Here is a 24,884-nt window from a genome sequence, read left to right as displayed (position 1 = left end):
CTGCTATATAAAACACTAAAGTTTATTCGTATGTATGTATTTATGTACCTACGAATTTTTCGTCAACAGTCTATTGTTCTGACGACATCGAACAAATAATTCGCTTTTTTCCGATTCAAAGGATTCAAAGTTCCCGGGGGCGTAGGCACCGCAGGCGAAACCCTGGGGCTTCGTGGCCCAGGGGGCGCAGACACCGAGGGCGGAGCCCTAGGGGGCGCAGACCCCGGGGGTGTACATATAATTTTTTATAAGAGATTTACTATATATATTTGTTTGTTCGTGACAGTCAATTTAATAAAAAAAAAAAAATGAGTATTCAAATAATTTTTTATAAAATAAAACTATTCAAATAAATTCAATAAATTGTTTACTATTAGATTAGTCATGTTTAAGCGGTTTATATTACAAATACCGAGCGAAGCCGGGTAATAAAGCTAGTCGGTAATAAAATAGTTAGATTAGTTATTCTAATTGAATCATATCGATTGGATTTATGTTTGATTTGATCTATCTATTTATTTCAATACAGTCCAGTGGTGCTTCTACACACGCGAAATAAGGCAGTGGTTATTTTGGGCGTGAAACTTTTTATTCGACTAATAAAGGACGAATAGCAGTCAAGAAATTTATATTATCCTCGCATCTTTTGAAAGGATATGACTGCAATGAATACTAATTGTAATACCTGCTATGCCCGATCATTGAGACTATTTTTGTATGAAATTACTGCTAGCTAAATACTTTTTTCTCTAAGCGAGACATTATTTGGCTGTCAGCAGGATGTGCATTGTATTTAAAAATAATACTCTCAAAGGATTGTTAAAAACAGGAAATAATAATCTCTATTACGGATGGACGGACCGAGGTCGTTAAATGTACATATGTATGTACATATATTTAAATGCAAGCCTAAATACAAAAGTAGGTATAAACCTCCTGGACAAAAAGAAAAAGGAAACAAGAAAATATTTACATTTTTATTGATTTGTTTTATTACAATACATAGTACTTGTTTATTTATTTTATTAAAATACGTACATATTATATTTTATAATGTAAACCCCTGTCAATTGCATCTATAGAAAAAAAAAATGGGAAAAATAGGATAATACTGGAAAAATTAAGTACGCCCAAAACAAGCCCGCCTGGCCACCAGTGCAATACTTACACTAATATGTTGTAATATCAGTATTTAATAATTTAATATTATTATTTAATAAATTAAAATCATTATTTAATATTTTATCATTATGTTTTCACTGATTTTTTAAAATTATTTTTAATTTTTTCTCTTTATTCTAATTAGAATATCAAATACTTTTATGTTGTTTGCTATTTGTTTGATTTAAAAGTATTTTGATGAATAAGACAAATAAAACTTTGTATCATTCAAGTATTTTTGTCTAATCATAATTTATAATTTTGTATTATACATATGTGTATAATATGATTTCATAAAATTTGATAATTCCTTTATTCGTTTGTGAATGTATTCGTGTATTAAAAAAATAGCAGTTATAAACATTATTTTAAGGATGTGATACAATCGACAGGTATCTCATCCTTAAAATAGGTTAGGATATATGTATGTATCTAATATATAATTTCGAAAGAGACTTTGTAAGTATGTAAGAAAATATGTAATGTTGGTTCGTAAATCCGTGACGTCATCGAACAAATGAATATTCAAATATATTCAAATAAAATAAAACAATTCAAATAAATAAAAAAAATGTTTACTATTACATTGACCATGTTTAAGCGGTTTATATTAAAAAATACCGAGCGATGCCGGGTAAAAACACTAGTATATTTAAGAATACTGTTACCTACGCCGCGGATTAAGCGAATAGAATCCCAGAGACTGTGTGACCGTTCAAGGATTATCTGTTAACGGATTAACTAAATGCTTGCACTTAGGATCAACGGATATCTGTTAACGGATTAACTAAGTGCTTGCACTTACTTCCAGGATTATATCTAAGTGCATATAGGCTAAACAATGACCGTTATTAATCCTTTCTCAGAATTGACCTTTACCGTGGGACCGAACGTCGTGGGAAGACATATCCGTACGTGATCATAACAATAGGTAAACAAATTAGGCGTCGAAGATGTCCTGAGAGATCTATCCCTTATAAGGCGATACTTAGGCGATATCATGTCATTCTGGACTGAGCACTGCCAGTGCGTGTATCTCCTTAATCATCAATAAATGCTGTGAAACGACTAAGGCCTTTTACTTGGGTCCTCCACCCACCCCTACGCAACAATACTTTTGATATGAAATGTACGTTTCTCAAATCCTTATGTACTATTTAAAATCTGCTATTTAGTAAAATAGTCGTATTTCGTAAATATTTTAATATGAATACTAACCTTTAAATTCTAATCGCTTTGTAAATTGATATTTTCTCTCAATCAAAAACGGCTTTTGATATGTATCATACAATATATTAAATTGTTAAGGTAGTTCAATACAAGCAATCGAAAGTCGATTCTATCCTCATTTTTAAACACTGATCAATGAAATTAATCGAAACCTCAGTTTCAAAAGACATTTATCGATTTAATATTCACTATAAATTTATACAATGTATAGTATTGTGTCGGGTTTCAATGTATGTATGTATGTATAGATACCGTTATTGAACCAGTATACGAATTTTTCGACACGTCATTCTGAAATGTGATCATTGAAAATCATCATGCCATTAAAAAGGCAGACTACATATGTATTATGATGACGGACAATCGTAGGTAGGTGGGTGGCTGGAAACGATACTTTCAGCTGCACAGAGTTAAGTAGAAAACTGGGTTAATCGGCTAACGGACACGGTATCAATATTAAACACTCGAGATGATCACAGTATGTATGTATAATGGGTATTTGTGAATAAAAACGCAATATACTGATTATCGAATTATGCAATTTTTCAATGCATTCAGGTAGCTTAACATTTGGGTCAATTCTATATTTTATGATACCGAGATATTTTTACCGTCGATGGGTTTTTATTATATAATAAAAACACGGGAATTTTAAATTTAACAGTATTTTTTTTAATAAACTCACAATAATAAGCATACAGAATAATAATACCACCTTAACACTATTTTTATACATAAAACTATTGTTTATTTAACAGAAATATAAAATAAAATAATTTCGTGATTTAATTTTGGAATGTTTCAATAAATTTATCGTAATATACATATGTATTTATTTACATTAATTTAATAAGAAAACAATAATTTTATACTCTTTTTGATATGTAAAGCATTTATATAAATTATACACACGTAAACGGTAACGCTGAGAGGTGAAAAAATATTGATATAACATAACAATATTTTGGATGAGTAAGTTGTTTATATCACAAATCAATTAAATTATTAATATACGCACTAATAAATTACAATATTATTATTAGAGTGAATTTAGGAAAGACTAGAAAAATTAAGAATACATGAAAATATATATATTTACAACATATTGTTTAACGTACTGTTTTTTTAATCAAATATAAAAATACTGATTTATATGTACTAGGTACAGCTTGCTTCAAAATTCACACGTCGTCACACAATCATACAAAGATTTGCGATTATATATGTACAAGTATGCAAATTATAACAGATAAAATTATTCACTACGGATGACATTTTTGTGCACATTTTGCAAATGATAAATCTATTATAATATCTTAGAACAGATATCAAAAACGCGATACAACAAAAACCTAATCCACATCATATGTTACATTCGAATTCTGATATCCTTTTACTCCTACTGCTTCCTGACTTCGTGAAGAACGGCTTTCCACCGGGCACACTCCACGTATTTTGGTTGCTTATTCCGTTGAAACTATTCCTGCTTATCAGGCTGTTTCCAGGATGACCGTTCTCTCTGGATATGCTGTTGTCTCTCTCTCTGTGGAAACTGGCGCCGGATAGCTTCTCCATTGGATTCCTCTCGCAAAAATTGCCATCGCGACCCGAAAAGCCACCGTCCATTATTCCGAAACCTCCGACAGTCGTGTGGTTTCCAGCTCGGACGGTGTTGAAAGCCTCTCCTCTGAACTTTGAATTCCTAGATCCCGAATTTCCATTTGAATAGTTCCTCTGTAGGCTCGTCGCGTTTGGAATATGGAAACTCCTCCTCGGTATCTCGTCTTTTCTCAATTTGGAACTCAATTCGTCTGAATACTCGATCGATATACCCCCGTCGTTCTCTATGATGGCTGACGGATCACTATAAACGGATGAATCTTGATAGAAGCTTTCCAAATCGACGTAGTTGCCTTCGGTGGGCTCGTTTTCCAAAAGTTCGGACAGTTGCGTCTTGATTTCGGAAAATGGTGGTCTTTGGCTAGGATCCGAGTGCCAGCAGGCGTGCATCGTCTGGTACAAGTGCGGTTTGCAATGAGCTGGTCTCTCCAGACGATAGCCCTCTGTGACCATGTGAAGGACTTCACGGCCAGACATGGTGGCGTACGGAGTTGATCCTGAAAATGTTTAAATAATTTTAGCATTGTCATGGTTTAGAGTTGGTTACCGTGTTGAATTTTAGCATGCCTAGTGTGACGATCTCCCACAGCAAAACTCCGTATGCCCAAACGTCGGTTTCATGGCTGTAAACACTGTATAAGAGGGCTTCTGGTGCCATCCATCTCACTGGTAAGGCATTCCTCTGCGGTTTGCCTCCTTTGTCGTCTGACGATGAAATTTCTTTCGACATTCCAAAATCGGCAATTTTACACAATTTATTGTGATCAACTAAGACGTTCCGAGCTGCCAAGTCTCTGTGTACAATCTGAAAAAATATTTAAAATAATTATTTTATTTTTTATTGACATCTATCGACCGATTTTCAAATGTTTTTCATATAAAAAGGCACAAATAAAAGTTTACTTTCAAAACAAAATAAATGAACTTTATATCAATTTAAAAAATAAATACATACATAAATTTCTTTAGGCCGAAACTTTTTTCTAGCACATTTTCTTACTTTATATTATACATACTACGTGGACAAAGTATTGTTTTATTGAAATAAGAGAGCTCTTAAATGCCAGAAAATTTACCAATTCAATTATAGAATGCTTAGCAAAGTACAGACATGACAAATTAATTTCGATATTTTATTCAGTTTCAATCTAAAAACCATTTCTTTCTTCAATACTATGACAGATGTACATAGATTCTATGACAGAATCACTAATAACCATACTAACACACTTGTGAAGAGTCTCGGTGATTACAACTAAATGTCTATCTATACCCTTCAGGTATAACACACAGATTACCTAAACACAATCTGCTTTAGGTCATCGACTTTAGAGAGTCTTTAATTAATATTATGTATGAGATGTATTATGAGCATTTATAAGAATTGTAAATAGGTTTTTGAGCTCTTTTTCCTATTATGCTATACATTAACATTAGAATAATATAATACTATGATTACTAACAAAATTAAATTAAAATTGTAAAATAGAAAATGATCAGTAGATCAGTAGCTATCAAAATAGATATAAGATGTATTGTGAACATAATTTCGTAATAATAAAAAGCATTTAAAAATCAAAATCTTCAAGTATAAAGATTTTTTCTGTATTTGAAAGATAATGAAATATTATACATATAAACGATTTGTCTGATTTTAATAAATTACATTTTAGAGATCGTATTGCTTCTAAATTTCTTACTTTAAAAATTACATAAAAAGGCATCTAGATCAGGCGTCGGTACCCTTTTTTGGCTGCTGGTCAAAATCAACCAAAATGTGACTATTAAGAAGATGTTTCTGGTCAATGGGTACTTTTGTTTTAAAAGTATTTCGTGAATAATAATATAAATTTTATTAAGACACAAAAACTCTTCGATTCATTTTCAAAATTGTGTAGCTATTTCCTAGGAGTTCGTTTAAATCATTATATTATGTAATGGTTCATTATATCTGTTAAGAACAAAAGTCTTAAAACCTTCGTTTATCATTGAGTTCGAGATCATCTTTATCGATTTTGTTAAGAAATATATATGTATGTATGTCAAGAAATCTATTAAGAACTTTGCATCGACTTAACCATCGTATTTCAGCAAGTAATAGCAAATCTTCATATTTAAATGCAATTCCTTCCAAAAATGCTTTGAAGCGTCAGTGTAGTAATTCAGAGCGTACAATTTTGTTTACGGTCTTAATAACTTTTTTAATTACATCCTGAATTTGTTGCGTGTGAAGATGCTTGTTCAAATAAATTTTCTTAATGCAATGCTAATTATATTTTTATAAAATTTTAATTATAATTTTTGACCTGACGTATATTTTTAAATAAAATATTTAAAAATATATACATTTTGGTACTTATTATACGAAAAAAGACTGTACTCTTAACCAGTTAACTCAAATGAGTCACTTGGTATTGTCAAATGAGTCACTTAGTGATCCGCAGGTCATATGTAGATTGCCGATACCTCATCCAGATTATCTCAAACTTAATCTTATATCTTACCCCTTTGCTTGCTAAATAATCCATTCCTCTAGCGACGCAGTAGGCAAACACAGTGAGATCCCTTGAAGTTAGCCCTCCTCTGGGCATTTGAAACCTATCCACACGAGATCTTCTATCTCTTAAATAAGTTAGTAATTTTCCGCACATAACGTACTCCATAATAAGTAAGTATGGCTCTGAAAAGTAATAGTCGAAAATAATTTAATAAATGCATTTTATATTTCATATTGAATAAACTCGAACACTTTTATATACCCTGTTCAGTACAGCAAGCTAGTAACGTCACCACATTGGGATGGTTTCCGATTTTTTGCATTATGCAAATTTCGTGCAGCAATTCCTGCTTTTCTTTTTGGCTTGCGGTTTCTTTGATCGTTTTCACGGCCACCAGTCGTGTCAAACCGTCATGACCAGTTAAATCGTCAGCTTCAGCTTTCCAAACCTAATTTACAAATTTAAATAGATCAATTTTAAATTTAAAACGGGTTAAAGTTGAAAAAAAATGTTTTCAACCATCTGAGTTAAAGTACCATGGGATGTTAAAGTACGCTAATTTTGGTGGATCTGAATTGGAAACTAAATTTCTATAAAGTGAAAAGAAGATGAGTTACCTGACCAAAATTGCCTTGTCCTATTAAAGTTTGTAATCTTAGTTTGCTCCTAGGAAACTCCCATTTTTCGTCGGGTTTCTTTAATGGTGGTGGGATTGGTGGTCTCGCCACTGTTGTTATTTGCGATTCCTTCTTTATGTCACTATCTTGAAAGTATCCTTCGTAATCAGTGTCGATATCTTTGGTCTTCTTCAGGAAGATGTGCCTCAAGACGAACATCACAATAAGAGTCAACGGTAGAAATCCTAGCCCTGCCAGTATGTAAGTTGTCATATTGCTCTTTTCCATTTCGATCAGTACTTCATTGTTTCGCCTCTCGAGCACTTCTTTCAAATCTTTATCTTCGAATAGAGTTGTGTTTAAATTGAGTGTATTATTGATGATATTTGTGATTTCGGTTGAAGGTATTTCAGGTTTAACTGTCGTATTTACAGAGGCAGTAAACGTATCGCTAATGTATAGGTAACTGTTATTGCTGTCGGATTTGTTGAAGATGGACGCAATGGTTTCGCTGAAGTCGTTCACTTTGAATGTTTTAGTTGCTGGATTTTCTTCTTTGAAAACTTTGACGCTTTCAGAACCACATCCAAATGAATCGTTACATGGTTTAGAACTATTAGACGTCGAAACAATGACTGGAACTTTGTCAGAAGTTTCGATTGCTTCTGTGGTCGTAGACGTAGTTTTTTCTGTTGTCGACGTTGAAGATCTGTATCTAGGTGGTAAGTGTGGCAATCTAGTCGATCTGTCGAATTCTTTCAGAGATGTTTTGTTTGAATATATTATGAAAGGAGTAGGAGACGGTTGATTAGAAACATCTGAAGTTAGTCTGCTGTGTGTCGTGAATCTAACTCTGGGTCTAGAAGTCGATATTCTTTGACGCAAATCGGATTTTTTCTTATACTTATTCAAAAGCGTTTCGTTTTTTCGTCTGCTATCGTTATTCAGTTCGTTCGTTGTTATATTAAATCGTGAAGATGCTGCGTTGACACTCTCAACTGTCGTTAAATCTTCGATGCTCGTTGCATTGTCATTTTGAACTCGAGTCGCATTGATGACTAATTTTGGATCTACGAGTTCGGTTTCATTTCTGTTTTCAGTTTTGTTTTGAGCCTTCACTGACGATGTTATAGACACTGAAGTGACAACAGCAGTATAAACAACAGTAGATGGAGGAGTGGTAGTTGTTAAAATAGGTAAAATTTCTTTCTCGGTAGTAGCATTGTTAAGTTGAGCCACTTTTATCGGCTTTCTTCTAAAATTATAATAAGTTCTATTACCACTTCTCAAATTAAAAGGAGACGTTGTATTGATATCATCCTTCAATTGGATTTTCGGACTTTCCGTTGAAGTTTGGACATCACTTTGAACTGTTGTGATTATTGGTGCAGGAGTAGTCGTACTAGTAGTAGTTGTAGTAGTCGTAGTACTAGTAGTAGTTGTTGTTGTACTGGTACTAGTCATCGTAGTAGAAACAGCAGAAGTCGTAGACGCTACAGTACTTGTCGAAGTAGTCATGGGAGTAGTAGAACTAATCGTAGCAGTACTGTTTTGAATTTGCTGCTTTCTATAGGCGCTGACGAGATTTGTATGCCTAGATGGTGCTTGCATTTTAATGGTGTTTCTAATTTTGTTCTTTTCAATGACGTTCTTCACCACGGAAACGTCCATATTTTCATTGACTTCTTCCTCATTCTCTTCGCTAACATTCTTTTCAGTGACTACCGGCCTGTAAGTTCCTCGTTTTTTATCCACAGTTCTAATATAATGTGTCGGCTTTGTGGGACTAAACTGAAGTTGGGTTACGTTATCTTTGGGAGCACTCAAAGTAATCTTCTGTCCGAAGTATATAAAAGGGGCCATGTCTTCGACTGGAAGTTCAGATTCTAAAGGTCTGAAATGATTGTACAATTCATCAGTAAGGAATAGAGTATTGTTTTCGTTCTCTTTTGGTTCTATTTTGCTCGGTTTTGTAGTGGTAGTTGGTTCCGTTTTATTACTCAATGCTACTCCTTCTGTATTTGTAACGTTCGCTATGGATTCTGCGAGCGTTTCATTAGACATGGTTGATTCTACTAATGATGGATTCGTTGTTAGCGTAATGTTCAATGAATTTACACTACTGATGGGTGTCGAAACTGTATCGTTTGAATTGTAAGGAGACGTGGCGTTCGTTGTGTAATTGTACAGATAGATTCCATGGTTGGATTCGTCCACTTGGAACTCTTCGTCTGGATCTAAAATGACGTCTACGTCGTCTTTTTCATCGGAAGCACTGTCTGGATTGGGCGTCCTGTTTTCTGGTATTCCTAAAGTCTCGTGACTGACTACGGACAAGTCTATGAGAGGTTTCCTAGTTCCAGGTCCGAATCTCACTACCTCAGAGGCTGGCTTTCGCCTTTGATTCAATACTCCAGCTCTTATGACTTTGGCTTCTTGCAATGCTTTGGCGTTTAGCGTCGATTTCGTCTCTTGGGATCTGGCTTCCGGTGTCAATTTCGCAATGGTAGATTCCGGTCTGAGCAACGGTCTGGAAGCGTGTCCTCTAACGTCCGATGGTCGATTTTCCGCCGATGACGACTTGTTATTGTCTGGCACTATTATTCTTTTTATCACGGTGTTGTTCGAATCGCGTATCTCCAGGTGGGCGTTCGTTATGTTGTGTCTGAAAATTTTATGCAAAATTTGTATAAATGGAAAAATATAGTCAAAGCTATTTCGGGGCACGGTTTATAACAGTTATATATGTATATTACTTGTCGGGTTTGTTGGCGAAAGTAGCTATAGTGGCGAGATGTGTACCGACACGATCTGCTAATAGTTGTCTTCTTCGTGCTGCCAATAGAGATAACAGTTGAGAGTCCCTTTTTGGTAAGCTATTTCCCATAGGACGTCTCTGTGCACCTGAAATAACAATAAAAAAATGTCGTTTAATTCAAATGATTCATAATCGATAACCCCGATTGCATTTATAATGATGAAATGTTTACAAAAATCACACCTAATCTTAGTGATGTAACAATTCGTACATGTCTAGTAATATTGTAATCGTTACGCGTTGTCAATGTACATATGTATGTGCTTGCTTGGCTTGCGACAGGTGAGTTCGCGACAGGTAAAACAATTTTTGAGAGCGTTTTGTATCTCTCGAGTGCCCTACATTCCGCAACGGCTCGTTTTGGTATGCGAACTGAACGTTTCAGGGTTGCGAAAATTCTGCCGCGCTTTTTGAGCTACGCCACACGACTTGCAGAGTCGACGCATAATAATTGCCCAACACTCGAATTTGCATTTAAAAATAAAAGTTGCACATTGCGTCCAAGTCTATGGGCGAATCTTCTGTTATTATATGAACATACATTGTACATATATACGGCGTGGGTAAATAAATGTAAGTGATGGAAATGTTTGGCTCGTCCGTAACTTTTGACCTGTTCTACTTGTATAACTGACACTTTTTTTCAAATTCGAAAAAGCCGTGGATATTTTTAAAAAATAATTGTGAGAATTGGTTTTGAAATTTGCTGTTCCATTGAATTCAATGCAAATCAGTCATCTTTATCTTACATTTGTAGTGACTTTTTGACTTTCTTTCACTTTTGGATTAAAAGCCGGGCTATGGAGTCGAAGTCATGGAGTTGGAGCCGTAAAAAATTAACCGAATGTGACTCCTTCTGATGATTATTTTTTAATTAATAGTATAACGATGTGCGTCTCTAATTATACTGAAGTAAGTCGACTAATAAATTGAAATTTAATCATTTCTGTATAAAAATCATAAATTTAAATTAAATTATATTACAATATAATAAATAAAATCGTGCACATATTTTGATTTGTTGTGGCCAAAACAAATGCTTCCTCCGTCTCATAATTTTTTTTTAAATAAATTGATTTGTTTGTGTACGAAATTTATAAACGTATACTATGATTGTTCTTACGTTTTATTTAAACCAATAATTCAATAAATTGGGTTACATGTTAATTTTTAGTGGTTTTTATAATTCCTTTAATTTTTTATATTTTGAAAATCGCTATTATTTTATTACTAATAATTTTATACGTAGGCAAGAAAAGTCCGTCTTACTAAAATCGTTCAAATAGGAGACGCATAATAAAATAAAGTCAGAGTCGGAGTCGGTCGATTTTGATCCGACTCCCACAGCTCTGATTTAAAGTAAAAACACTTTAAATTCAAAAAATTAAGTCGGTTATTTCGATGATTTTTAAATATTTGCATGGTTTTTATCTAAATTTATTGCCAAAATTATCAGCAAATATAATAGTTTCCTCTTCTTACGTTCTAATAAATATTTACATACATATTACTTTCTAATTAAGATATGTACTTCTAACGCTTCTCAAGATCAGTTTTTATAATAGTTGACCTTTAATAGTCATTCTTTTGGAAATAAGACCATGATAGAGATTAATATCTTGGAACAGTTATACATTGTTCAGTTCATCGTCGCCTTAAATTCATACTACAAATTTGATTATTCTTTGGGAAATGATTATGAAATCGAGATCGACGGTATTCTATCAATGTGTCCCAGATTTATTTGACAAAAATTATTGAGACTCTTCACCGAAAATTCTTACCTACATAGCCAGTAGCAAAGCTTCTGCTTAGCGTCAAGAGGCGCCGGGTTCGATCCCATGAGCTGACCTCGATTGAAAAGAATATATCTGTAGTGCTGCTGGTCAGACCTGGATATTTGTGACTCCAGGTCGATCGTTTCCTATCAGAGTTTGCCAATTTTCTCTGATTTCATTATTGAAACGGTCCCCGATTAAAAATTGGCTAAGATCCTTCCTATCTACTATGTCACCACTATTTTAATATGATTAATGTACAATAAAATGTATGTACATACAATTCATAGATGTCTCGTTAATTTGCGAGTTTTTCAGTGTCTCGCAATTCAGTGACTTGTATAATAAAAAAAAATGCTGCAATGTTTGTAATTGGCCAGGAAGGTGCATTGGGGTTGCACCTGTAAGGCCTTCCTGGTATATATGTAAAAAATAAATAAATAATAAATTTAAATAAAAAAATCACATTCCTTTCTGACTTTACATATTTTTTGTTTCAAAAAGAGAAACGGAAAACTACAGGATATTAAAATCTTTCCCAAAAAAACTACATTATTTGGAAAATTATACGAATTTTCCACGTGGTTAAATCCGTTATACATGGAATCAACCATGCATTAAAAAAACTTGCCAGAAAAGCTCTTATACATATATACATATGAATCTGTTGTAGAAATTTAAAAGTGTTCAAGTATATGTATGTATTGTCGAAAAATAATTTCCTCAAATTTTGATTTTCCTGTAAATAATCAGCAGTGTTATCCGACATTAACGCATCTGTCTCGCTCTCATTTTACTCTATTTGATTGGAAACGAGGACAATTAGAACACAATATTAATAGGCATAGATGTGACGGCAACAATCGAGTGTAAAAGTGCGATGAGAAATGAGTCGTGAAATGAGTATGAGAGTGTGTTTCTTGGTTTGTGCGTTTTCTCTCGATTTTTCTCGCGTTACAAATACATATATATGGATATGTATACATACACATACATATACATGCATAAGTGTGTATAAAATGAAAGCGTGCCAATCGCAAACAATGGAAGCCCGTTTGATTAAAAAGCGTTTGCGAAACTCTGCCGCCGCCGTTCCACAAACAAAACATTTTTCCCAATTAACAACGGCTCCACGTGTGCCCAATACGATAAGGCAAAACCCTAATATACCTTTTTTCGTAAGAATTAAAAATAATTCGTGAATTTTATTGTACAAAAGTAACGTGTGGGAAACTGAATTGAGTGCATTTCATTTGTATGCATAGTCTAAGTCAATCAAGACTCGGTATAAAATTCATTTTATCATTCGGTTGAATAGTTTTTCTATTGAATTACATGTATGACCTTACACAGACCGAATGCTAGGAAAAAGAAAAGAAATTAATAATATGTATACTCGTATTATAAATTTGAACGCAATGATATTACATACATATACGTAGAATTCAGTATGCACGGAAAGCGACAACATTAAATGTGCATAAAAATAGCCTTATAAAAAAAAAGTTTTTTAGAAACAAACCTCTTTATATAATATTTAGATATATAAATTATTATTTTGAATAAAAATACCAATAATTTTATTTTACTACCGCCATCTATGTATAAAACTAAAGACTACATATACGTCACCCAGATTTCATATTTGCAAACTTCAAACGCGTCTTATACAAAAAAAGAAATATCAATTATAAATACATAATTATTATATATTTTACATTAAACATGACATCTATGGTTAAACATTATATAGAGCATTGAAAGAATTATACAAGGCAAATACGATCAACTTGAATTTGAAAAATCGAGATGCTGAATAGCTCGATTGTTCGCGAGAGAGAAGAGATATGCCAATTTGTAGGAACCGTTTCAATATAAATCAGATAAATTTGCAAACTCTGATAGAAAACGATTGACCTGGAGTCACATATCCATGAAATGGTCAGCAGCAACCAGTGGGATCGAACCTGTGACCACTTTGATCCAAAGCGTCATATGCTAGCCTCTAGTCTATGTACACTATATGTATTGCATAAAGACATAAAAAATGTAATGAAAGCTGAAGAGATGTTGAGAATTGGAATTTAGAAAAAAGCGCGGAATTCAATGTATGAGAATTTAAAAAAATAATGATGAAATACTGTAAAAAAAGTATTGCATATGTAAGAAAATCAACTACAAGATTTCCTTATAATTGATATTCCACGATTAAGTAAACTTAATTAAAATTTTAAAATTTGTATATCGTTGTTAAAAAATTATTTTTTAAAAAATTTGCATATTTATTAATTTTAAAATAAAATTAGATCAAATCAAGATAAAATATCAATATAATAAATATCTTCAAATATCAATATTTGTGTGTGTATACACAATGTTTTAGTTAAATTTCTAGATATTATAATTTATTTTTAAATTAATTTTTTTTTATTTATTAATCTAATTTTATATTCAAATAAGTATCCGGTATTGTTTCCTATTTTTTCCTTGCTTAATTATCCACGTTTCGTATGCGTAACCAAGATCAAAAGTAATAGAATTTTTTTTAACCTTATTTATAGTCATATTTAAAATTCCTTCTTTTATTTAAAAAATCTAAAATTAATATAAATATAAAAAATTAAAAAATTAAAATAAAAAAATTAATATAAATATTTAGGTGTGTGCATACATACATACATATAGTTATTATTTTTATTTTATTAAATCAATCATGCGCGTTCGTCTAATAAATTGCTCCAACGCAAAGAGTGTGTTATAGAGATTAAGAATAATTAATTACTAGCTGAACCTGGCATGCGTTGCAATGCCACAATAACGCATGCAATTCCCGTTCCCATTTGTCGAAAAAACGCAGGCGGCGAACTTGACTTGATTTAACTAAAAATAAGAAGGCGGCGAACACTTTCAATTATTCAATTGTTTGTTTATTTTACCCTAACATCGTAGGCTGTGAACTGATTTGAAATTATTTGCCATGCAATGCCACTCATTCCCATTTTTCCCGTTTCCGTTCCCGTTTTTGGGGGATTTTTTTTTACAGAAACTATCACGGACATGCACACAATAACTCATGTAAGTTTCATTGCAGTCGGTTGAATGGTATAGGAACGCATACGTGACAGACAAACAGACAAAAATAGATTTTTATATATATAGATATATACAAGTAGGTATACATAATTAGGAATTATTAATTATATATATTTATTAACATTGAACATGAAATATGTACATACCTATACATATGTTCATATATGGTCAAACATTTTAAGTATTATACAAGGCAAATACAAACATTGATTAACATCCACAGAGACATCTAAACAAATTAGCGAAAATCGAGATGCTGAATAACTCGTATTTTCGGAAGAGATAGGACAGGGTTGCCGATTTGTAGGAACCGTTTCATTGAAATCAGATAAATTGACAAACTCGGATAGGAAAGCGATCTTGGAGTCACATATCCAGCAGCACACACCAGGGATACAATCCGTGACCACACAATTGAAAGCATTACATGTTAACCGTTGATCTATGCTGTTGGTTATTTATTGATCTTATGTAGTCTTAACTTTCATTATTGCTAATGTATTAAAATGAGTTTACTTTTATAACATACTAGCTGTATTACCCGGCTTCGTTCCGTATTTGCGGAGCCCTAGGGCTCCGCCCCCTAGGGCTTCCCCTCGGCGCCTACGCCCCCGGGAACATGGAATCCTTTGAATCGGAAAAAAGCGAATTATTTGTTCGATGACGTCACGAATTTCATACATACATATATACAAAGTCTCTTTCCAAATTAAATATTAGATATCAAGATCAACGGCAAACATTGAATCGGGTCAAAATTACTATAAAATTGTCAATGGACTTTCGGGTCCACTTTTGGACCTGAAAACATTAGTCAATGTTTTATCGCGCGTAGGAAGCCTTTTTTACATACCTCTTCTTAGCTTGTTTCAATATAAAAATTCGATGAGACACGATTTTATATTTGAACATTAGCATTCCGATTTTATTTTATTTATTCATCTATTGTATTTTAATAAATTTACACCGTACATATCATATACATATATATTTTCATTCGAATGAATCACCATTAATCACGTTGTATCGAACAACTCGAATGTGTGGACATTGCACGCCAAATTCTTATCCATTCAGACAAACTTTAATTAAAATAGTTTCAAGCACTAGACACACTTTTCAAAGATTGCAATCCGCGGTCATGATTTTCCGGCTAAAGCCTGCGATCGACCAAAGATAAGTACGCATACATACATATATGGTTAAAATGAGGCTAGACAAGCCGATAGTGTTGTTAAATTAGTGTGTCTGTTAGACGTTTTGCGAAATGCTCACATCCTTTGTGTACAAATACACGCATAAATATATCATACGATACTCGCATGCCGGGTACCTATATCATCAGAAATAGGAACAACGGCTAATGGGTTCGAAATTCAAAGGTGTGAAAGAAATTCCCGCTCCGCCGCCATTGTAACAAATATGGCCGCCGATCATAATTTTCGGCCGGAAGAAAATGCTTTGGGAAATGTGGCAACGCGCTCTTTTTCAATGAAACGTTAATTAATCACGTTGCTAAACAATCGCAATTGGGTCGATCTCTTATCAATTCGTATATTCTGGCTCTGATCTGAAATTGCGTTTTTGAAGTTGTGGGGTCCAAAAATCTCTCGTAACTCACTCAAGCAGTAATTATAGTACTCGTATATTTTGTATGGATTTTTAAAGTGAATAAACATTAGATAGGAAATATTCTTGTGTATTAAAATGCGTTTGTGAATTCATAGAGTCTTGGTATGGATCGGTATTACATATGTACAATGAGGAAAAAATATTGTTCAAAGCGTAAACAGGCAAATAAAATACGGAAAATTTGAGAAAAATCTATTGGATTCTTGTAAATTAGATGTAAATGAATATAGTAATGATAAAAAACAAGCAATTATCTGTTCAGAATTAGCCGTGAATACAAAACATTCCCGTGACGCCCAAATATAAGAAATAAGATCAAAATTTAATCGTACATCATATGCAATTATGAAAGACGAATTAGTAATAATAATTTCTGATAATCTACTCACTGAGGTGGAAATTATCACATTCAGTCACAGGATCAAAAATTTCATTAAGAATAATTTCAAAAATGATAGAAAAAATTAAATTAAATATCAGAACACATTTACGATCTCAAACTAAACAATCTTTAAAAATCCAATTTAACGGAAATCTGCCTGAGGAGCTTGATAAAGTTGGTGCGTGCCCCAGGAGAAGATAACAAACTTGGAATAGGAGCCATCCGATAAAGAATTGTACAAGCAGATGGTACAACCTTCAAATAATAATGTCAGTAAGGAGATGAGCTTGGTGCCTTTAAAATAACAATAGAACACTCCATTACTGTACAAAGGAAGAAAGTAAAAAAACATGGTTCCAACGATGATCTTTGCTAACAATCTACCCTCGCTGAGGTGGAAAATATTACATTCGGGCGCAGCAGCAACGATTTCATTAAGAATTCGAATAGCTTTTGGAATAAAAGCCATCCGATTAAGCACTGTGCGGGCGGAGGTATAACCGTCAGATGACGATGTCTACCACGCACCTAATTATTAGGTACATAGAGTCTCAACTGTTTCACCTAGAAGCTGGAGAACAAATCGAATCAATGAGAAGCTTCTTCGAAGTTCAAGGGAATTATTATTATACCCGAGCATGCCCAAAAGGAAAAGAGTAGGGTAGAGATATGAGCAATACCCATATCTTTATATTCAACAGTTCAAGCGCGAAATACAGGTAGCGTGTATAGATTTATTTCATAGTATATTAAGATATTCTCGGTGACCGGACAGACATTTAACCACAACAGGAAATATAATACGTACAATCATGTTGTCATTTAGAGATATGACCGTTATCGTGAATTGCACACCATTATATTTAGCAGCTGATACATATAACTTATGACTTGATCGACCGATCATTGGAATACTGTATAATCAACGACCGTGAAAATCTGCACAATATTTCGAATGCCCACACAAATATGCACGCAGGTTCGTGACTGGGCTCCGTGCAGGTACACAAGACTTATTTACAAAAAGACAAAACAATGACGTAAGTCACATACAATACCGTGTAGTTATCTTATGAAAATATTTAATATTTTTATTGGATTTTATGACGGCTTAAAATAAAATCGACGCAATCGATTCGAACGTTTCTAAGCCTACATACTATTGCATGTATGAAACATTTGCACTGTGGACAAAAAAATCTCATTTTAATTTACATATAATGAAAACGAAGCTCTTTAATCTTACTTTATAATTATGAGATAGTTTTTTTGTCGTGCACACGCTAATTTATGGTGTAATTAGCGCTAAAAAAAAGTTGTATGGCAAATTCGATGCTTTCATTTCCCTTTCTTTTATGACAGTGTGTGGTATTTGAATTGAAACAATGTAATTTATATACACATACATATATTTTGACAGACTGCAATCAGATTTATAAATGTATATATATATTTGGAAATCAAACTTTGACAAAAAGAAAGTAAACAAGTAAGTAATGTGTAAGAAAATATATATTTGTGACTTTAAAATTCGTTAGATAATTAATTATAAGTATTTTAAAGCAATAAAAATCACAATAAATTAAAAAAGTATCTGACTATTGATTCCAATACTCACTTTTGGCACAGCAATATTCGATTTTGAGTTAAAGACTGCAAAAGCCAAAAATCTGTGAAAATTGAGCATTTTTTTAAACGCTCATATCTCATAAAGAATCAAAAATTATTGTCATAATCAAAATTAAATTGGTATAACTTAGTAAAGATTGATTCCCCGCTCTGTTAAGTTAAAAATGTTAAATTTTCTTACTGCTCAGTGTTATCAATTGATAAGTTTGGATCATGAAGAAACCATTGATTCCATTCCTGAGCTTGAAATGCATATATTATTCCTTCAATTTTAATTATTAACTTGACTTGGGTCAAATAATAAACAAGTAAATATTCCACATTATTTTGAAATTTATATTAAATCTATAGTCGAATTGTTTAAATCATTTTTAGAATTATTGGTATATGTTTAATAAATTCAATTGAAAAACTTACAAAAGATATCCTTTCTATATATACATATATAGAAAGTATAAATTCAATACCTAAATATTCAACCAAATAATGATTAGATATTATTAATAATTATACTATAATTTTATTATTTACTTTAATTATTATTTTGAGAAAAGCAAGCTTTCGGAAATCTAGCATTGTTTTCATTTTCTCACTTATCCTATATATATTTTTAAACAAGCGATTATTATGTTTGTCAATTTGGTTTTAAAAACGGTCCTGAGATAGAATCGAATTACCCTTTTTTAACCAATAAGCGATTAAGCAAAGTCTCTACGTTGAGAAAACTCATTTGGAAGTTGATTTCTATGAACTAATATAACTAACGAAATGAAATAAGCGAGCAAAAAATAAATAAAATCAAGCCGCCCCCTTGTTTTAAGTAAATATACAATATCCATCATTGCACATATCTAAAATTTCAAACAAATCATGATAAGGTATATTACTAATAATTATACTGGAATTATATTATCGTATTGAGATAAGCAACCTTTCGAAAATAAGGTAGGTATTGTTTTAATTTTCTCACTAGTGTTTTTTTATTATATGAATGTATGTATGTTTACGTTGCAGTTTGGAATGTAACGATCCATTCTTGTTCGAGCCGTGACCGATACGTGCATCGTGCGCAATAATCAGCATCTGATCTCGGCCAGTCTCGGGTGATAATTTTCGATCTGGATAGCGTCAGGTTGCGGAAATCTCTATGTAATAATTCTACCGACGATGACTTTCGTCCATTGTTCGTCTGTGTATAATTTTGTGTAGCCTGGCGTGTGCGGTGATTAATTAAATGCTCCGTAAGGTTCGCAGATCGATTTAAACTGACATTAATCGTTGCGAAGTCGGAAGCTTTCTATGGAAATTTTTAGAAAATTTGCTTGCGAATGCGCAATAATTATTGTGGGTATTGTTGTAATGAATTGTTTTGGGTTACGTGTTCTAATTATGTATACAAGAGTTTTTGGGAATTCATAGTAATTTACTATTGCATACGACTTTTGACATCAGTTTATTTTTTAGATTTTTCTTCGTCTGTTTTTATTTTGGTCGTTTAAATATGAGTGGTCTTGACGAAAAAAGTCAAGTGTAATCTTTGTATCGATGAGATAAATCCCTAAAAATAATTTATAATACACCCATATATACTAACTTGAAAATACTGCATGCCATATACATATAATATTCCGTTTGTTACAGACATTACTAACAAACTAACTAGTAGATTCTATGACAGAATCACTAATAATCATACTAACACACTTGTGAAGAGTCTCGGTGATTACAACAAAATGTCAATACCCTTCAGGTATATGTATACACAAAATACCTAATCACAATCTGCTTTAGGTCATCGACTTTAGAGTGTCTTTAATTAATATTATGTATTAGATGTATTATGAGCATTTATAAGAATTGTAAATAGGTTTTTGAGCTCTTTTTCCTATTATGCTGTCGATTAACATTAGAAGAATATAATACTATGATTACTAACCAAATTAAATCAAATTGTAAAAAAGAAAATGATCAGTAGATCAGTAGCTATTAAAAAAGATATAAGATGTATTGTGAAAATAATTTCGTAATAATAAAAAGCATTTAAAAATCAAAAATTGCGATAAAAATAAAAATAAATCATTAAATTTAATAAAGTGGCATTTTATCCTCTTACACAAAAAAGTCAAAAATTATGTGACCACGCGATTTTTTCCACGCCACTGAACGTATCAAACTGAAAATTTATATTTGTATTCTTTATGTACTAACTTCGAGTTGATAAGGTTGTGTCTAGAATTCGTAAACCGGAAGTGTTAATTTTTTTAAAACAATATTTCATTATTTTATTTTGACCTTTTAAATTATTTCTACTTTATTGATATTTTGTCTTATAGTGATTTTAAGTAATGAAATAAACTTTGAAAGGAATTTGAACTATTTTATTGTGTAAATTTCACTACATTTGCGCTCAATTCATATCGTAAATGCTTTCATAGCCTGTATGTGTGTTTCATTACCAAAATTTGCTTTTAATACTTCTGATATTCCTCAAATACATAGATAAAGTTGTGGGTTGGTTACATTCGGGTGTAATTTTTTTTGATATACAGAAAGCTTTAATTTATTCGCAGCCTTCTTTATAATGTACATTTTTGTTTAATTTTAGAATGGCATTGTTTCACGCCAAAAAACCAATTTAAATAGAATTGTTATAATAATATATTTACGTACTTATTATGACACTATTTTCGTTTAGACGCAGTAAAAAAAACAATCGTTTCTGTATTATATGTTTTTAAATATTGAAATAATAGGTCGATGTGAATAAAAAAAAATGATTTATCGACTTACAGTATATATATTTGTTGAATGCGGTGTGATTTCAACGATTAAACCCATTTTTATAGGTGCATATAAAAAAGAATGAATTGTTTTTGATAAAATTTTGGCCTGTTTAAACCAATGTAGTTTAATTTTATTATGCAAAAAATACATCACATTAGCAACTTTGAATTGTTTTAAGTATAAAAAATTAGATAAAGTGTTTGCGCAAGAAACTGATTAATATCTGTAGAAAAGGAATGAATGCTTATTTTATTACTCATTGCGTTTCATTTGAAAATAAAAATATCAAATATCCAAGTTCATACAAATAATTTCATACTTTATTTTATACATACATATATTGTCAATTATAAACATCGATAAAAAAATTATAGAGCATCATAAAGACATCAATGGATAAACTTTTGCATTTTTATTAATCAGCAAATTCAAGATGATGAAAAATAAATTAAATGTAATGTCTATAAAACTAACATTAAATATAATGTATTGCGTTTGAAAATATTTAAAAATACCTTTGGATTTTCCCAAATCTTGAACATACATATTTAATTAAAATAATGACAACAATCTTTGAATTTAGTCAAACTGAAATAGTGTTTTTGGAACTGAAAATTTGACCACAATCAAAAATAATAAAAAATAAAATTCCGCCATTTTCAAATATAATACCAGCATTCCAGCAGCATATACTAGTGGTAAGCATGTAATGCTATCTAAAAATGTGGTCACGGGTTCAATCCCACCGATTGCCGCTGGCCAGACATTGGATTTGTGACTCCAGGTCGATCGTTACCTATTAGAGTTTATTTTCAATTCAAATTACCAGCATTCCAGCAGCATAGACTAGTGGTATGCATGTAATGCTTTCTAAAAAAGTGGTCACGGGTTCAATCCCACCGATTGCCGCTGGCTAGACATTGGATTTGTGCCTCCAGGTCGATCGTTTCCTATCACAGTTTATTTTCAATTAAATTTATCAAATTTTCATTTGAAACGGTTCCAACAAATTGGCAACCTTTTCTCATTTTCTCGCTGAATTTCGAGTTTTTCAGTATCTCAAATTTTGCTGTTTTGTATAAATTCTGCAAATTTGTCCATAGATGTCTCCATCGATCGATTTTTAATATGTAATCGATGATTGTATTTGCCTTGTATAATAGTTACAATACTTCTATATATTGTTTGACCATGTACATGACCTGTATATATAATATAATAGCCAGCAGCATAGCTCGGTCGTTAAGCTTCTGCTTAGCGTCGAGAGGCGCCGGGTTCGATCCCATGAGCTGACCTCGATTGAAAAGAATACATCTGTAATGCTGCTGGTCAGACTTGGATATTTGTGACTCCAGATCGATCGTTTCCTATTAGAGTTTGACAATTTTCTCTGATTTCATTGTTGAAACGGTTCCCGTTTAAAAATTGGCTAAAAATCCTTCCTACCTACTATGTCACCACTATTTGATTAATGTACAATAAAATTTATGCACAATTCATAGATGTCTCGTTAATTTGCGAGTTTTTCTGTGCCTCGTAATTCATCGACTTGTAATAAAAATGCTGCATTGTAATTGTAATTTGAAATTGAGCCAGGAAGGTGCATTGGGGTTTACCTGTAAGGCCTTCCTGGTATATATGTAAAAAATAAATAAATTAATTAATAATTCTTAATCTGTATATCACACTCGTCACTTGGGAGAAATGCGTTAAGACGAGTGTGCATGATTAATTGAAATAAAATAAGCTATTTAAAATAAAATAATACAACCCTACGAATAATACATATAAATCAAAATTAGTATACGTGATATATTTAGTAGTATTTTTTCCAAATACATATGGAAAGCGGTCTTTCAACGAACAGCAAAACGCATACATACATATAATCGTATTATATGTATTATAACGGAGCGTAAGAATCAAGGCTGCATATTTAAATTCGAATCGAAAGTGAACACAAACGATTAGGGCCTCGCATTATAAAATAGGTATGATTTGAATACTCGGCTCGATGTCTATATACATGCATAAATATATTTATAAGCTCATACCTATATATACATAAATAATAATTGAATCACAACGTGAACGTAACGACCGTGAAAACGACTGGTTTTATTTCATTGTTGGACCATTTGATATATCCGATGCAGGGCGCGGTCCTACCGTTCTATCGATTAATTGACATAATGAATAAAATTTAAATAACAATTCAACTGACGGAAAAATCGTTTTCAACCCGTATATAGCCGAGACTTGTATATCTATTAGTCGCAGATTATATCGAGAGATTTAACAGGTATTTGGTTCACATAGGAATATAAATCGCGCCGTGATATGATTCAACAGTTGGCTCACTTCGTAAGCAGATATGATTTAATCTCGTGTGACATTTAAATCGATGAACATAAGCGTGAAAATCAAGTATGTAGAGGTCATTAGAATTTCTGATAGTTGTGACACTATTCTCGACTTATTGTTTGTTTATAATAATTATTGCTAATTAAAATGGCTCATTATATTATTTATTTATTATTTATTTACTTTATATATACGGTTGCAAGGACCATTCAACAATAATAGTATAAATAGAACAATAAAACAACAACAAAAAAACACAATATTAATATGGGTTTGGTGCATCCGCTCTAAAATCGCCAGATAAACGAACGACAGATTAACAGAACGGCAGCTTTAAACGTAATTCTCGTTTTCTCGAATGATAAATTGCACATCAGATGACGAGTAACCTTTCGATGTGCACAGATGCAATTATTAAAATTGAGTTGGATCTTTCTGGCGAGTTTAATAAGGCAAGATTCGGAACTTATCAAATCTTGCCTTTAAACGTAATTCTCGTTTTCTCGAATGATAGATTGCACATCAGATGACGAGTAACCTTTCGATGTGCACAGATGCAATTATTAAAATGGTAATTATTAAAATTGAGTTGGATCTTTCTGGCGAGTTTAATAAGGCAAGATTCGGAACCTATCAAATCTTGCCTTTAAACGTATTTCTCGTTTTCTCGAATGATAGATTGCACATCAGATGACGAGTAACCTTTCGATGTGCACAGATGCAATTATAAAAATGGTAATTATTAAAATTGAGTTGGATCTTTCTGGTGAGTTTTATAAGGCAAGATTCGGAACCTATCGAATCTTGCCTTTAAACGTATTTCTCGTTTTCTCGAATGATAGATTGCACATCAGATGACGAGTAACCTTTCAATGTGCACAGATGCAATTATTAAAATGGTAATTATTAAAATTGAGTTGGATCTTTCAGGCGAGTTGTATAAGGCACGATTCGGAACTTATCGAATCTTGCCTTATTAAACTCGCCAGTAAGATCCAACTCAATTTTAATAATTGCTTCTGTGCACATCGAAATGTTATCCGTCATCTGATGTGCAATCTATCATTCGAGAAGACGAGAATTTCATTTAAAGCAGCCGTCCGTTAATCTGTCGTTCAATTTGTCTGGCGATTTTAGAGCGGATGCACCGCATCCTATTAATATATGTAAGAAAAGAAAAGAAAATATATGAGTTTTAAAACTAATTGAATTGATGAAAACAATAAAATAAAATGCATTTAGCTTTTGTATAAATCAGAAAAATTATGATGCAACAAT

General features: G+C 32.3%; 1 protein-coding gene across 1 annotated transcript in view; it reads right to left on the bottom strand.

Moving 5' to 3' along the window:
* Positions 1 to 3,044: 3,044 nt before the first annotated feature.
* LOC143914588 (uncharacterized) overlaps positions 3,045 to 24,884 on the bottom strand; it is an 85,025-nt gene continuing 63,185 nt past the window's right edge. Inside the window, exons 2-7 of the mRNA XM_077434857.1 lie at positions 9,883 to 10,030; positions 7,127 to 9,791; positions 6,771 to 6,957; positions 6,516 to 6,691; positions 4,579 to 4,816; positions 3,045 to 4,508 (exon numbers count right to left, since the gene is read on the bottom strand). Of these exons, the coding sequence (XP_077290983.1) occupies positions 3,754 to 4,508; positions 4,579 to 4,816; positions 6,516 to 6,691; positions 6,771 to 6,957; positions 7,127 to 9,791; positions 9,883 to 10,030 (4,169 nt within the window). The 3' untranslated portion in view covers positions 3,045 to 3,753. The remainder of the gene's footprint in view (positions 4,509 to 4,578; positions 4,817 to 6,515; positions 6,692 to 6,770; positions 6,958 to 7,126; positions 9,792 to 9,882; positions 10,031 to 24,884) is intronic.

The sequence above is a fragment of the Arctopsyche grandis genome, chromosome 1 (genome assembly GCF_051622035.1).
Source record: "Arctopsyche grandis isolate Sample6627 chromosome 1, ASM5162203v2, whole genome shotgun sequence".
NCBI lineage: Eukaryota > Metazoa > Arthropoda > Insecta > Trichoptera > Hydropsychidae > Arctopsyche > Arctopsyche grandis.
Note: the sequence above shows the minus strand (reverse complement) of the source record. Positions and strands in the feature narration are given on the sequence as shown.